This window comes from Bactrocera latifrons, unplaced genomic scaffold (genome assembly GCF_001853355.1).
Source record: "Bactrocera latifrons isolate USDA-ARS-PBARC rearing strain unplaced genomic scaffold, ASM185335v1 scaffold_356, whole genome shotgun sequence".
Classification (NCBI taxonomy): Eukaryota; Metazoa; Arthropoda; class Insecta; order Diptera; family Tephritidae; genus Bactrocera; species Bactrocera latifrons.
The window spans coordinates 140,289-156,809 of NW_017536997.1; the positions used below are offsets into that span (position 1 = coordinate 140,289).

The 16,521-nt window shown below is 32.8% G+C and overlaps 1 protein-coding gene across 2 annotated transcripts; it reads right to left on the reverse strand.

Moving 5' to 3' along the window:
* Positions 1–4,254: 4,254 nt before the first annotated feature.
* LOC108971723 (lysosome membrane protein 2) lies at positions 4,255–16,048 on the reverse strand. 2 transcript variants are annotated; one of them, XM_018937974.1, is made up of 8 exons: positions 15,925–16,048; positions 11,579–11,648; positions 9,561–9,813; positions 7,767–7,940; positions 7,504–7,696; positions 7,066–7,444; positions 6,874–6,995; positions 4,255–4,779 (listed from the first exon to the last, which is right to left on the reverse strand). In XM_018937974.1, the coding sequence occupies exons 2-8, from the start codon at positions 11,637–11,639 to the stop codon at positions 4,411–4,413; spliced, it is 1,551 nt and encodes a 516-aa protein (XP_018793519.1). In that variant the 5' UTR covers positions 11,640–11,648; positions 15,925–16,048; the 3' UTR covers positions 4,255–4,410. The 2 variants fall into 2 exon arrangements, with proteins under 2 accessions (XP_018793519.1, XP_018793520.1); XM_018937975.1 differs by having other exon boundaries at positions 15,898–16,048.
* Positions 16,049–16,521: the final 473 nt, after the last annotated feature.

Consider the following 16,521-nt stretch of genomic DNA (forward strand, 5'->3'; position numbering starts at 1 on the left):
ATTTTTCGCAAAGGTCGCTGGCAGTATGTTGAAACTTTTCCCGGTTCGCTATATCTGTTAGGAGCTTTGGAATGGGTTGGGCCTTAAAGACTGACGGAGTACGTAAAATAGTAAGAATAGGGAAGTGGTCGCTGCCGTGGAGGTGGGGRHGGRTATTGCTAGTTAGTTTAGGGGCGATGTTGGAGGAACATAATGTAAGGTCAACAGAGGTAAAAGTTTTGTGTGTGGAAAAGTGAGTCGGTTTGTTGTMGTTAAGTAAAGTGAGGTTTTCTGAAAATATCATATCTTCGATGATAGCACCTCGGTTGTTGCAAAGAGTTGATCCCCAAAGGGGACTCCAGGCGTTAAAGTCCCCAACTATAACGAATGAAGTAGAAACTGATCGCAAAATGTTTCTTAGTTCGCTGCATGTGAAGTTTTGTAGAGGTGGTATATAKAGGGCCACGATAGTAAATTTGAAAGATAGTGAAACTTCTATTGCAATTGTGGCAATATTTGAAATAATGGCAACTTGTCTATGGGGTATCGATTTTTTTATCAAAACTGCAATGCCYTGCTTGTTAGTTTTGTTTTGAGGCAAGTTGTAAAAATAGCTTTGGTACTGATGGGGCGAAGCTGCTGACTTATCAGCAGCGATATTAGTCTCTTGGAGACAGACAACGTTTGGCGAATGTTCTTTCAACAGAAATTCTAGTTGCGTGTAATTGTTGAGGTAACCGTGCATATTCCACTGTAGGATCTTAAACATTGAGAGCGGGAGAGGGATTGTGACAAAATTAATATGCTATGATAACAAATATGTATGTATGTTAATAATTGCATTCGTCTATATACATAAATTGCTCTTTCGAGTTGTTTTCATTATGATGAGGTATAGGTTGGTTTAAAGAGAGATTGACAATTGAGGTGTCAGCTCTCTCTTTCATGAAAGCGTCTGCTTCTGTTTTGTTTTGATAAGCTGGCGAAATGATGTTTCCGAGTGTAGATTCGAGATTGAAGGGAGTGTGTAATAGAGTCTGCGGAAGAGGTGTAAAAGAGGAAACTAAGGCATTGTTAGGTTGTTGATTGTTGTGGTGAGTGGTTAGGTAAAGAAGAAATTATTTGAGGTGGGTTAACAGAAGAAATTTCAGATGAAGTAGTAATCGATGATTTGTTTAATGAGATGGGTGGTGAGATTAGAGATTTGGAGCTTTGAGTAGGGTTATTATTYVATTTTTGTGCTTCTTTAGCTGCCTCGGCGAAAGAGGAGTTAAGCATCGATGGTATTTGTGCTTTGTAAAGCTTAAGTGCTTCGCGCATTGAACATTTGTTTTGACATTTTATTTTAAGTATTTCTTTCGTTTGCGTGTATTTCGGGCACGTGTTGGCAGATGACGGGTCGTTACCAGAGCAGTTTGCACAGAGCGTGCGAGAGCATGGGGGAGGATGGGGGGAAGATTGCATGACATACATACGGGCGCATTTTTGCAGTGTTTRGCGGTGTGACCAAGCCGTTGACAAGTTTTGCACAGCATTGGGTTAGGGTAGTAGGGTTTCACTTTAGCGCTACGCCAGAAACGTCAACTTTTTCTGGTAGCTCGAACAGATCAAAAGTAAGTAGCACAACTCCAGTGAATTGTGAAAATCCTTCCGCAGTTTTCGAAAATTTTTACACTCCGACTACGCCTTGGTTACTCATATCTTCAATCATTTCTTTTTCACTGACATTGTTTAGGCAGGGTGCATTGATTGTACCTTTTACGCTATTAAGATTGTCATGATATTTTATAACAATTTCGTACACACCATGTAGCTTTATAGTTGAAATGAACCTTGCCAGCACGTAATTCAGAAATCGAAATAATTTCTTTACTAATAGCTTCTAATGCYTTATGTACGGCGAAACAAGAATAATTAGAGATAGGTTTCGTTGAATCTGAAGCACTAACAATAATAAATTTAGGGTTTCTTTCCTAGACTGAGGCAAGTCGGGAAAATTAAGGGKCGTGTATGAGGGTTTCTTTCTTTTTGGATGGGATTCCGAGGCAAGCAAAGCAAAGCTGTTATTCCCGAGGTTGGGTGGCCCGGGGGCCATGATTATTATATCTACACGCTCGATTCACTTGTAGGAAAAACGATATGCGGTATAATAATAAAACAGAGATTTACTAAGCAAACACGTGTACGTAAGACGGATGTGTACTGTGCGAAATACGCAAAAGATAAGTCGAAACACGTCTACACAGAGCGAGCTTTAGTCGATGACTGAACAAAAATGTTATATTACAATTATATAAATATTATAATATTATCACACAATTTTACTTATTTGTCTTTATTAAATATGAATATTTTTATAAATATATAATAAATCACATATAAAAAGTATTCACATATTCAATTTTAGCTTCAACTCACTCGAAAGTACAAACAAAGAAAACGCTGTGAAACGCTGAAGAATCCTTCACTTTTGGTTTTTAAGGTATGGCAAAGCTGGTTTTCCTCGTAAATATAAACACTCTAAACTTATCAGCCACAAATTTGATAAGTGATTTTTATTACTAAATTTAGCTGAAAAATTACAAAATAAATGTGAGCTTATTTCAATGCTTACAGTGTATATTTGAATATAAAAAAACGTAAAAAAATTTAGTGAAACATAGAGAAATAATATGTGTTCTTAGTGCAAATTTTTGAATTTTGAAACGTATATACGGGCGCTCTCATTTGTAAACAAGGAATGGTAAAATACCTTGCTCTCGATTCCCTCTTCATGTTTGTCCGCGATGATCCGCTCATCTAGCCCTCAAAATGTGCACGCATGCCCGAACGGTATAAAATGCCATTGAGGGATAATACGAATATGCCCACCTCTGCTCCAACTTAAGAAATATTGGGCAGCTCGATGGAAAATTATTATGTCTTTTACCAAATTCACGGAGTTGCTAGATAAAGCTTAATTTGGTTATCAATTTGACAGCATAATGAGCGCTCGCCCGCCTCCCACTTTCAATATTATGTACCCGCCAGTAAAAATCCCGCTTCAACGGGTCAGTCGTTTCAGACATTATCAGGAAGAAACAAAATCAGCAATATTCAGTGATTTTGGTATATCATAAAAAGCGGATATTTTAATAATACAAACAGATGTCCCAATTTTATTCATATTATTTAATTGGATTGTTGGCGAGAAGTAGAAGGAATTGGAAGTATCTCCAAAACTTTACTTTTGAAAAGTTGTTTGATTAAAATCCAAAGAATGGTAACGCCAAGATGTTTACTTAGTTGTGCGACACATATTACATAATCATTATTTATTTTTGTCTAAAAAACAAAAAAACAGAGAATAAAATAATTTAAACAATATTTATTCTAGTTAAACACAAAGCATAATCCCAAAACAAAATTTACTACATATATTTAAGACTACCTTTTCAATACACGTGAGTAACATTATATTACAAGTATAAAGATTCAGATACCCGCTTCCTTTTACTGAGTATTACAATATTCTAATCCACATATATGTACATACTATAAGCCTGTTATATATATATTTGTATGTATGTATACGTTCGTAATTATTTTGAAAGATTTTAAGTTGTAGACATGTACTATACATATAATAAACTTTGCAATGTAGCAATTACAATATAATATAATTAAAAACATATAATTCTCTAATTCGGCATAAAATTCTTTTACGTAGATTTTTATGAAACCAGGTTTTATTTATAGATATACGACTATTTGCAAACATATATAGAAATAGAAATGACTACCATTACATTAAACTAACTTAATTTAACTACAGGGAGAACCATTTGATATGTTTTAATCAATTATATTCAATTTACTTATTATATTAAAAAAATTAACAATATGGACATCAAATACTTCCCTATGTTCATATTTTTTACCAAAAAGCATTGTTGCGACAAAAAAAAGTTTTCTATTCAGTCTTGAATATTAAAAAATGAGCAGGTCCATTAAATACGAATATTTTCTGTAAAAAAAAAAATTGTGTGGTCTTATCTGGTTTTTAAAGGAATAAAATTCAATCATTCAAATTTTTTTACTATTTTTCTTTATTATTCGAAATAAAGAGATGAAAATACAATTTTGAAAACTAATGATTGATTACTTTTGTCTGCTCAATACTTTCGTAAAAAATGCATTCTAAATATAATATTTCTTATAAAAAAAAATATATTAGGGAAACAAAACCCAAATCTATATACATATGTACCAGTAGTATGGTTACATACTTATATGTATGTAAATACATACATATACGCATAAATATTTACACAGGTTAAATATTATAAAAAATATGCAATATTAACTTCAATTATTCAAGTATAGTAAATATCCCTCTTCCTAATCTAAGTTTTTAATAATTACATAAAATACGCGTAGTATAGAATATTTTTATTTCGAATCTTTAGCTTTCTTTTTTGTCAAATCGAACTGTGCTGTTGCTAAATAATTAGATCCTTCCAGGTGAAGGGTGCTTTGCCTATTCGAGCTTCTTATTAAGCAGAATAAAGCAAGCGAGAAAAGAAATGCGCCCAATGAAAAAAGGCCAATTATAATACCCAAACGAATTTTTGGCGGCACGGTTGCGGCGAAGCTCATTAAATCGGTTATTTCATCCGGTAGTTCGTCTATGCCTTCCTCAAACCACAAAATGGGAAAAACAATATCAGGAAAATTAGCCACTTGTTTTATATCGAAAACTTGACTGACAGCTAAATTGATCTGGATTCGAGCACGAGCTCTTAAAGTTGTTCCCATCGTCTGAAATAAATTTAAAATTTTATGGTTCAAGTTAGTATTTAATTTATTTAAGCACTTTTGTTTCTAATTAAAACAAGAAAAAAAATAATGAATTTCAACTGAACCGATGCTATATACCCTCAACCAGTACATGTCATAAAGCATGACCGATGAGTTTGTATGGCAGTTATATGCTGTAATGGTCTGATATGGACGATTCCGTCAAATTAGCAGTAACTAATCAGTATCTACTGAGGGACTAGTTCGCATATGTACAGATATGACATAATCGACTCAGTTCGTCTAACTTATCATTGATATATATACAGTGAGGATGAAGGAATGCTCTATGAGTCCCATTCACTTGGGAGTGGCCAGAACGATTCTTTTACGTATCGCTCAAGCAGTTCACGACTTCCGGTCTTAGACCAAGTATCTTCTGGGTAGCTAAAAAACATTTATGTCAGAGAAAGTATCTATGGCACATCGGTCGGTAATTTCAGACTCCATAATGAAAGATTTCGAAATGGGTTGAGGCTGATCGACTTTACCGGGGCCCGAAATATGGTTATCTATACTACTAGACTCCGACATAGAAAAATTCATCAAGCTATCTGGCTGTCTCCGGATCAAAAAGCCACTAACCAGATAATTCTAACATAACATTGATTTTGAGCTGCTTTAATTTGGCCGATGTGTAGTCGGAAAGCATTGTTTCATAGACGTTAACGGGACGCTGTTTTTTCGAAAAAACTTTGTGATTTTGGAACCAATCGTGTTAATTTTTCTTAGGCGCAAATAATCTTTCAAATTGTGTCGGAATTGATTACATTAGTTATATAAGGTTTAGACCAAGGTATAGACCAATAATGCATAATGGAAAGGCAAAAAAGATTTGATAGGGTATATTGGGGCAGAGAAAGGGGCGGGCTAACTACATTACTTTTGACATTGCTTATGTGCACTCTAAAAACTATTTTGAAACAATTTCATATATAAATAATACTTTATGCCCAATATGCCGGCATAAATCTTCTTAAAATAACGAAAATAATTATAAGTAGTATAAGGGAGTTGGAGGATGGAGTCATGTGCAGAAGTTCACGCAAGTGAAAAAAGTTTTATGATCATCGTTCACTTGGGAGTGGCCAAAAACGATTATTTTACATACGACTCCAGCAGGTCACGACTTTCGGTGTTTGACCAAGTATTCTCTGGTTATCTAAATAACATCTGTTTGAAGTCGAGCCACGTAAAAAACGCCTCCAATGAACAATAAGAAAGAGCCTGGAATGACGACCATGGCAAACGAATTAAGGATAACGATTTGAGGACATGCAACTGGAATGTCCGGTTCCTTAATTGGGAGGGTCGCTGTCCAGCTGGTTGATGTCTTCCCGATATCACCGCCGTCCATGATACAATGGACGGGACAAGTACTGAGGCGAATAGGTCCTTTTGGCAATTACTGCAGTGGCCATATAAAAGTGCGCATGTTCGGTTTGTGATTCGTTGTGAGAGAGAGACTCCATCACCGAGTACCCTCATTCACTCCGGTGGATGAACGTCTAGCCACAATCCAGATCAGAACGAAGTTCTTTAAGAGAAGGACGATGTGACCATAGATGCCTTCTATGAGCGTCTATAGCGCACCTATGCGATCTACCCCCGTCACGACGTCAAAATCGTACTTAGTGACTTTATAGCCATGGTGGGCAAAAAAGGTATCTTTAGCATAACAGTCGGTAAAATCTGACGCCACGAGGATACATCTCCAAATGGGTTAAGGTGATCGACTTCACCGCGACCCGAAATATGGCTTTCTCTAGATCTATCATGTTGTGATAGACGGAAGACACGTCTCAAGTGTTTTAGATGTGCATTCACTCCGAGGTCCTAACATCAACTCGGACCACTATTTTGTTGCAGCCAAGATACGATAGATATAAAATTTGCGATTCATCCAGCAATTTAACAACAATATATTGAACTACGTATACAATAAAAAAGAAAGAAATGAGATAATAATTCTTAATCCACACTTTCTGTTATTGTACTGTGTTATTATACATAGATAGGTATGTATTATACTATGTAAAGAAAAATTTCACTTACCGGATGAACATCAATGAAAAATTTATGCTTCTCCTTATCGGGTGGTGAAATTCCTTCCACTTCAGACAGAAAACTTTCGTCACCCAAATAAAAGTGCGGAAAACTCAACATAATTGGGGAATCTTAATAAATTAATATAAGAAATTTAATTAATGCTTTATACAATAGTAATAAGATTTTAAATGTTAGTACCATATTGACAAAGGGAAACATTGAATAGCCCATTTGGTGAACAAGAAGGTTGTCCTGCTGGACAGAAACACATATTTTCAGGATTCCTTTCAACGTCTGAAAATACATTTTCGGGAGGTGTGAACCTATACCCAACGATGCTTTCTTTGATATGTACTTCTTCATCAAACACAAGTGGTAAAAGTCTGCACAAATCTTTATCGTATACGAATAGAATGCGATTCTTTTCAATATGTGGCGGGAATATTGAACCATCTGTTCCATTTAATCTATTGCAATCGTCATTTAACCAGTGAGGCAGATATGATCTTCCATTATATTTATCGATTATTCCATACTGTGTTATGTCATTTACTCCTGTGAAAATTGTTATACGATCCTGAAAAAGGAATTGTATTATGACCAGATATGAAATAAAATGAAATATATTACACTTACAGTAGACGTCCCATTTTTACCGTACATTAACCCAAATTCTTCATATGGCAGCTTTTGCTCTTTAGGTACAACATCTTTTGCTAATTTAAGAAGTGGATCCTCATAGCCCCATAACAGCTGACCAACAGAGACTTGAACAAACGGCTTTATTTTCAAAATATCCATTATACTAGCCATGGCAAGTCTCAAGAATCTGGAAAGCCAATTGTGAATAAAAATGACCTTATTTAAATGAGATTTGAATAAAAATCAAAACCATATACCTAGCTGCGTGTTTGCTCTGAGACGTTGCACTTAACATCGGTATATTAGGAACAATTACAACATCATCCTCCATTCCGAATGACAAATCTTCTCGGAAAATGTAAACTTTTTTCAAATTATAACTTAATGTGCCGTTTTCATTTTCAACAATATTGACTTTCTCCCATGACTCTCTGAAAGGCGTAAAATATTTTTATTATAAATTTACTTATTGATTATAAACATAAATATTATGTTATTATTAATTTATTGACGATTTTATTCTACAACAAGTAAGGAAGGGCTAAGTTCGGGTGTCATGATAAAGTTATAATCGAGATTTCAGGCGTGGTTGTGAACCGCTTTCACCCATATGTGGTACATGTCATCAGGGTGTTAAGAAAATATTATATACCGAATTTCATTGAAATCGGTTGAGTACTTCCAGAGATATGGTTTTTGGTCTGTAAGTGGGCGACGCCACGCCCATTTTCAATTTAAAAAAAGCCTGGATGCAGCTTCCTTCTGACATTTCTTCCGTAAAATTTAGTGTTTCTGACGTTTTCTGTTAATCGGTTAACGCACTTTTAGTGATTTTCAACATAACCTTTGTATGGGAGGTGGGCGTGGTTATTATCCGATTTCTTCCATTTCTGAACTCTATATGGAAATGCCTAAAAGAAACGATTCTGTACAGTTTGATTGACATAGCTATAGTAGTTTTCGAGATATGTACAAAAAAGTTAGTAGGGGGCGAGGCCACGCCCACTTTTCCAAAGAAAATTAATATCTTTATTTATGGCTTAGTTATGACATTTTATAGGTTTTCGGTTTCCGCCATTTTGTGGGCGTGGCAGTGGGTCGATTTTGCCCGTCTTAGAACTTATCCTTCTTATAGAGCCAAGAAATACGTGTACCAAGTTTCATCATGATATCTCAATTTTTACTCAAGTTACAGCTTGCACGGACGGACAGACGGACGAACGGACAGACAGACATCCGGATTTCAACTCTACTCGTCACCGTGATCACTTTGGTATATATAACCCTATATCTGACTCTTTTAGTTTTGGACTTACAAACAACCGTTATGTGAACAAAACTATAATACTCTCTTTAGCAACTTTGTTGCGAGAGTATAAAAATAGCATAAGCCAAAGGCCATCAAAATAATAAATTGATTAGTTTTAAGATACTCTATGGTAGTTTTCTGAATTTTGGGCTAAGATACATAAAAAAAAGTTACATAAAAAACATATAAGGTAATTTCCTAAATAATAACACTTTCTTATATGCGCGTATACATATATTAAAGGTAAAATATATAAGCTTTGTATCTTAATTTGCTTTAAAAGCTGTTTCTTCCAAGGCAGTTTCTTCTACAGAAACTAGCTACTTACACTCTCAACTTGTGCATTCGTCTGCTAGTTTTTTGGATTAAGAGGTTTTCAAGAAATGTTAATAAATTATTTTAATGTTGTAAAATGGCGTTAAACGATTCGTAAGTACTAAATTACTTTTACCCTGGTCACCAACTTATAATTTTTAACAACATATAATTTTTAATGTACTGAAATGTAATAATGTAAAAATATATTATTTTCTGTTTTACCACTTTATTGTCACTCTGTATTATCACCAACTTTTAATTTTTTAGTAACAACAGTAAATAATTATTAGTACCTTAACTACGTTGTAACCAAAGGAGAAAAATAGAAGACTTATTATTTCCGCTCATTGCTCCAAGAATATATACACATACGTACCTATGTATGTATATATATAAACATAGTTGAAATTGATATAAAACTCACGTGTAAACATAAGGGCCCACTTCATCAAGGATTGGTTTGGAAGCATTATTCAAAAATTCGTTTGCATTTGTGACGTTATAAACGTAAACTGATATTTTCGGTTCCACAGGTGGCTTTGCCCACCATCCAAATGTTTGGCTTCCCCGGCGAAGAGCAACTTGATAGTTTATTATAATATTAATTACCGCAGTAAATTCACAAGTAACTAGAATTCCAAGAATAATGAGGCATACTGCGAATGCTATAGTAATCCCTAAAAAATATGCAACATGTAATATTAATTAAATATTTAAATATACCATAACTATTCGTCATTTTAAAAACTATTATTTTATGGAATTGAATCATTATATTGAGGATATGGAGTTTAGATTCAGTGTTAAACAACATAACAAAAAAACGGGCCCACTTAATTTCATTAAAATATTTTGACTGATACATATGGTTTAAAGTTAGATTGGAGCTAGTAGACTAGTGCTTAAAAGCTGAAAAAAATACTCAAATCTCTGCCTTTTATTTCATACTTAATTTTTTATTTCATAGTGGCAGATGTAAAAAAGCAGAACTGAATCGTTTAGTGGAATCTTTTTCCGATTTTGAGCAAATTTACCATAGTAATTTATATATTTTTAATACCATCTGATGTAAGATATTTTAACAATCATAAATCCTACTTACATTACAAAAATGTAGAATTTTGCTGCGAGATTTTTTATTGAAAATTAAGGTTTATTTTGATATTATAAGCAGATCAAATAAAAATTTTCAATAAAAAGAGTGATTTTGGGATATAAGTAGGTAACTTTACACAAAAATTTGTGAACGAACAAAACTGCTTGTACAAGAAAAAGTAAAAAACTCAACTCTTGGTTATATGAATTTTTTAAATAAATTTGAAAGTTATGTGATTAAAGTATCTGTATAAAATATTATATGGCACTACTGCCATATAATTTGTTTAATAGGACTCTTGGCTTTGCCGGAAATCAAAGTCCTCCCCTCCTTTTCCCCATCACAGGTCGCAAATTATTTTCCTTTAAAGACGGCGTATTCAACCTAACCAGCCCCGAGCGCACCAGTTCTCAAAGCTGTATCTCCGAAACTATTACCCGGATTAACTTAAAAATTTAGGACAATATTCTTAAATCCGATTTTTTGAAACCCATAAGTCCTTAAGATATTAAACTGGGAATCGCGTATATAACTGAAATTGGGTAGTAGCTAGGCCCTCTCACAACACAACAAGCACTAAATGTCAGTAGCATTAAATTTCTCGATCAAAATAGTCAGACAAAGCTTCATGGGAACCGGTACTAAAATTAAACTATGGGCGTGGCACCGCCCATCCTAAGGTATCTATGGAGCTACTGAACTAATTTCAACCAAATGGTACATGACACTAACCTAACATTTGTCTACTTTCCATGTAATCAAATATAAATTTCCATCTGAGTCTTTCACTTTACAGTGTACAAATCAAATACCGAGTATGGTTACCTAAGCTTTATTTTTCCGAAAAAATAGCTCAATTTATGAAATATAACAATGGTAATAACTTGCCTTGATGCTAAGAAATAGTAAGATCGGATCAATACTTCCAGTAGCCGTCGTAGACCTAATATAAAGATATTTAAAGTTCAGGTTGACTTTATATCATATATATGTATGTTGATAATTTCCTTTTCAATAAATTGGTTCACTTCCTCTCGCAGCCCACATACTATATACCTATGAGTGCCTTTTGTTAGAATCTCAAACCACCAGTTGGCTTTATAGCGTATACGAGTATATCAGCCAATGAGTAAGATATTTTACCAAATTAAGTGAACGTACATATAATATTTTAAATATAGTGTATTGTATGTCGTTCTACATGTAATGATTTTTGCTTTTCCAGCAGACTTTATGTTTTTCGTTTTTTTTTTTTTGTATTATGTAAGGAATTACGCATTAAATTTAAAAATTATGTAAATTTCATATCTGAAATCAAAACAAAAGATTAAAAATATGTTACTTACACCATTTTCGTAAATATGTACTGTAGAGCTTCGTACAAAATGTGTGCCTTCGGCCTTGCATTGCCACTTCCTAGAAATTTTAAATTAAAAAACGTGGTTAAAAACTATATCATTAACATGTCGGGTGTAACCGAATATTTTATACTATCGAACTTGCAAAGATCGAAGATGAGGAAATATATACAGGTGTTGGCAGAAATTTATATTAAAAGATGTTGCGAATGAATTCGGTATTCATTATTAGAAGAAAACGAGAACTAACTTATATTATAGGCCTTAGATTCACTTCTCCATTAAATATGTTCTGCTTCATATGTGCGAATTAAAATCAACCTAATTAAATTGAATGTTGTGTGAATGTGATATATACTCAACCAAAGTAGCTAAATTTAATATATTAGCAATAAGAGAGAAAAGTCAACCAGGGGAAAGAAATTGAATATAATGTAATATAATATAACTACTAATGTCAAGGGGTTTGGCCCACGAGAGGCGCGGATCAATTCATATCATTAAAACTTCACATATTATATATGGACCAAGATAACAGACATTTGGAAGATATGTATGTACATTCAAACTATTAGAGGGAGGGATAAAAGCCATTTTTAAAAACTTTTTGAAGCATATAAGTTGCCTTTCAAAACCGATCTTTCTACCTAATAAAAGTATTGCATCTTAATTTGGAAGTTTGTTATATATCTATCTCGATTAGTTAAGTGATGCAAACAGCTGTTGGGGGAATAAAACTATTATACTGTGTAGCAACATGTTGCAAGTGAGCTCAATATTTCGATTCGCCATTTCTTTGCTCGCTTCTGCTATTTTGTAAAAAACTTGCATGTAAGAGCAACAACAAAGTTATGGAGTTACATAAATTCGTGCGAAAGAGTATGCGGATACCTCGTTTAAGGGGAGCCTGATTTATAAACTTCAAAAAATCTAGTTGTGTTTTGCTTAAATCTCTTTAAAGATAATCTAAGAATATGTCCTCAAAGTTTTAGATGCGAATTTGAAATGTTTTCGAAGCTAGAAGGAAAATAGTGACCGAGAGTCTAGCAGATACATATGTATATGAGCACTTGGACAGAAAGCGTAAACTTTGAAGCGAAAGCATAGCAGAATAGAAAAAAACTAACCGTCGTATAGGATTGGTGCGGAACGTCTCATCTTTATCATGAAATTATCTTCTATTTAAACTATAAAAAAAAACTAGGAAAAGTCAGGTTTGAACATATTTTTAAACAACAAAGTAAAATTTTTTTGATCAAAATACACTTTTTTAATTTTTAAAAAATTTCTAAAATTTTACACATTTTTTTGGAATTCATTTAATTTAGCTAGAAGAAAAATTATTAAAAAATATGAATCTCTTTGAATTTTTTGTTTCCGAAAGAAATTGCGACCTACATTCTGCCGGCCGTCCGACAAATGCACATGCGAGATGCATCGGGCAATTGCTTCCCAAAGGCGGAATGACAAATATTTCGCATCCAAATTACAAATTGTAATATTAATTTCTTCTTTTAGTTTGCATATGTACTTAAAACGTTAAATTAATTATAGTAATTTTTAGAAAACTAAAAGTAAAGGGAAAATAAATTCGATAAGATAACTATTGCGCGACATGTTAGCGCAGGGTTGCACAACAAGTGCTACCAGTTTATTTGCACGTCTGATATGGTTTTTTCGATTTCCTGCAGAGTAACGCTTGGTGAACAGAAGACTGAATATTTACCGGGTGAAATTTTAAACTGTAATCAAATTTTGAATTTTAAAATCAAAAGCTATTTTGATATATATCAGCTCATCTCCTCAGTGTAGCGTTGCGATTTTTACAATAGTTTAAAAAATTTATCAAATAATTTGTCTCAAAATTTGTATTTCTAACCAAATTTGTGGAATTATTACGAATGTTGGAAAAGGCTTTGATTTATTTATCAAAAACACAAGCGAGTGGTAGAATGTCTTCAAGTCGAGAGATCGTTGAAGACATGCCTTATTCTGAACGAACTTCGACATCTTAAACTGATGAAAATATAAAAAAGTGAAAGATATGATGCCTAAAAATTGCCAGGGAAATGTTAGAGATATGGCAAGAGAGCTCGACATCTGATCTTTGAGTATGAAAGGCGTTTTTGCTCGACTCGTCCCGATAAAAGTGATTTTTTGTTTTTTTTTTCAAAAAGAGTATCGTAAACGGGCCCCTTTGGGCATGCTTGATCGTGCGAATTCCGATCTCACAGTCATGGATAGCATTATAACTTCCGATGAGACATGGGTTTATGACTTTAACATACAAACAAGTCGCCAATCACCGGAATGGAACCCGTTTTCAGGCGATCGGTAATATATAACAAAATTCGTCCAAATTCCCAAAGAGCTCTTATGAAAAGTCTTTCAAATGCTGGAAAAGTTGGCATAAGTGTATTATACATATATGGTGGCGATTACTTTGAAGGCGACAAAATAAGTTTTGATGACTAATTAAATATTTTGCGCTTTCCGGGTACTTTTCCTTTCCCAATGTATACGTATATATGCATGTATAAATTTAATAAGGTTTCCGACGCTTCCTCCGGGTGTTAAGTGTTATAAACTTTGTTACATCACTCAGTCATTCATAATAAAAAGGCCCGATAGAATTTATTACTAAAAGCAAAACTTGATTTGATTAAAGGTTATCAAAATAATTAAATGGAAACTAAATATTAATTAATATACAATAGTAACAAATGCAAATTCAACCCTAGTTATATAAACATATGTATATATTTAAACCTTCTCTCTATGTACACAATATATTATATATAATATACATATTAATTTATGAGTACAAATTGAATTATATACATATGTACAATCAGTACAAGGTCCATAAACCGTTGATCACATACATACGAATATGTACATCCATTTATACATATACAATTGACTACCTTGACCGGGGTCGCAAATCTGTATAAAATAAGTACGTGATTAAAAGAGTCGTTTTTAACATTGCGAAATTATGAATATATTATATTTAAATGGACATAAGTATGCTAATGAAAGCTCATGCGATTTTTATTTGAAAATATAGCGTTTTATATCTGTAATTAAAACTTTCGTATCCTAATCACGTTTCCTTCGAGGTAATGACTCACTTTTTTCTGGAGTTTTATATTTTTAAGGTATTGTACAAAACACAAATTTGTGGCACTATATCAATACGGTGCGCATAAAATATCTATTTTAGCAAAATAAGTCTTTGTTGCAAACAATAAATAAATAAATATATATACATATATCTATATCATATATGTATGTATAAATGCATTTGTGAATTCGCTAAGAGTTATGAATGTGTAAAGAAGCGACACAGAAGAAAGCCAAGATCGAACAAAAGTGGCATGCAATTATTTTTTATTCCAAGGTGATCAAGAAGCATTTCAAACATATCTACGCAGATATGTACATATATATGATATGGTACACATGTATGTTAACACACAAGCATAAATAATAATTATTGTATTCGTGAATATGTATATGTAATACATATTTATACTGAAAATTAAATACATAAATATGTTAATATACAAATATAAGTAGTATTATAAGTTACATATGTACATACATGCACTTGTATTCGCTATGTAGCCAACTAAATGAATAAACAAAATGCACCTCTCGAAATACTTTGCAAGTGTAAACACTTATGTACATATGTATGTATATAAGGAAAATGCATGATATATGTGTATATACTTATATACAACTGGGTAAAATTTTGTATAACATATACTTGCGTTAATTTAGAGTATAACAGAAAAAATGTACAACACGCTTGGTTATACATGAACTCTCTTGCATACAAATAGTTATGTATGTACATATATAAATACATATTCATATATATGTAGAAAGAGGCAGGAAAACTTTTACGCGTATTAACCGGACTCTATTTAATTCCAATATCAGATTTTATTAACTAATAACATGTACAGTATGTATGTATATGATACATACCTATATAACGATTATTTTCGAAATGGAACTAACTCATACATACATACATCAATTCTCACAAACACATGATTACGTTCACATACTCGCCAATTATATGCGATTATATGTACCTAAGTACATTGCATTGGTTTCACGTTTTTGATATATAGGCATATGAGTACACCAAGTCATTTTGTTATATACCTAATTGATGTTAAAGTATGCACGTAAAAATAAAGAAAGTTTTAATTTTGATATGTAAACTCTGAAACTGGAGTTAGAAAAAATTACGTATTTTATTACTAAACCCATTACTTATGTACATTTACCTAACTAACAACGTTAAAAAAGACTACCTTAAAACTTTTCACGTATCGAACTACAGAAACACGATTTTTAATGTATGTATATTATTTCAGCGAACTAAGCCACTTGGCACACGATGCCAACGATATCTCTGGAAGACTAAAGACAAGACTTTGATTGCAGATTGAACACTGTTGTGCTAAAACAAAACCTGCTCAGCAGGTTGTACTTTGCTCAAACTTTAACAACAACCATAACTCAGTAGCAGTTTTGGATAAGAGAAGATAGTTAAACGAACCTAAGCTTAAAAATATAACTTGAGCTTTCAAACTTTTATATTTTAAATAAATGCACAAATAAGTGATTCGAATATTTCTCTATATAAAAGCTCATTATAAGTCTCATAAATGCTCTTATATTGGAAGATTCTCTCTCTTGATACTTCAATGTATTATATTTACTTTGAAGGTTCAACAAGTTTGTCGCCTTATTGAAATCTTTTGTTTTGCTTAAACGAGTTGTAAATAACAGATTTTTTAGAGTAAACAAAAAATATATAATTACACAATAAATAAGTTAAATATTCTTGATAAAATTATTTTTTATTTATTTATATAAATCAGGCGAATGATTATAAAACTCAAAAA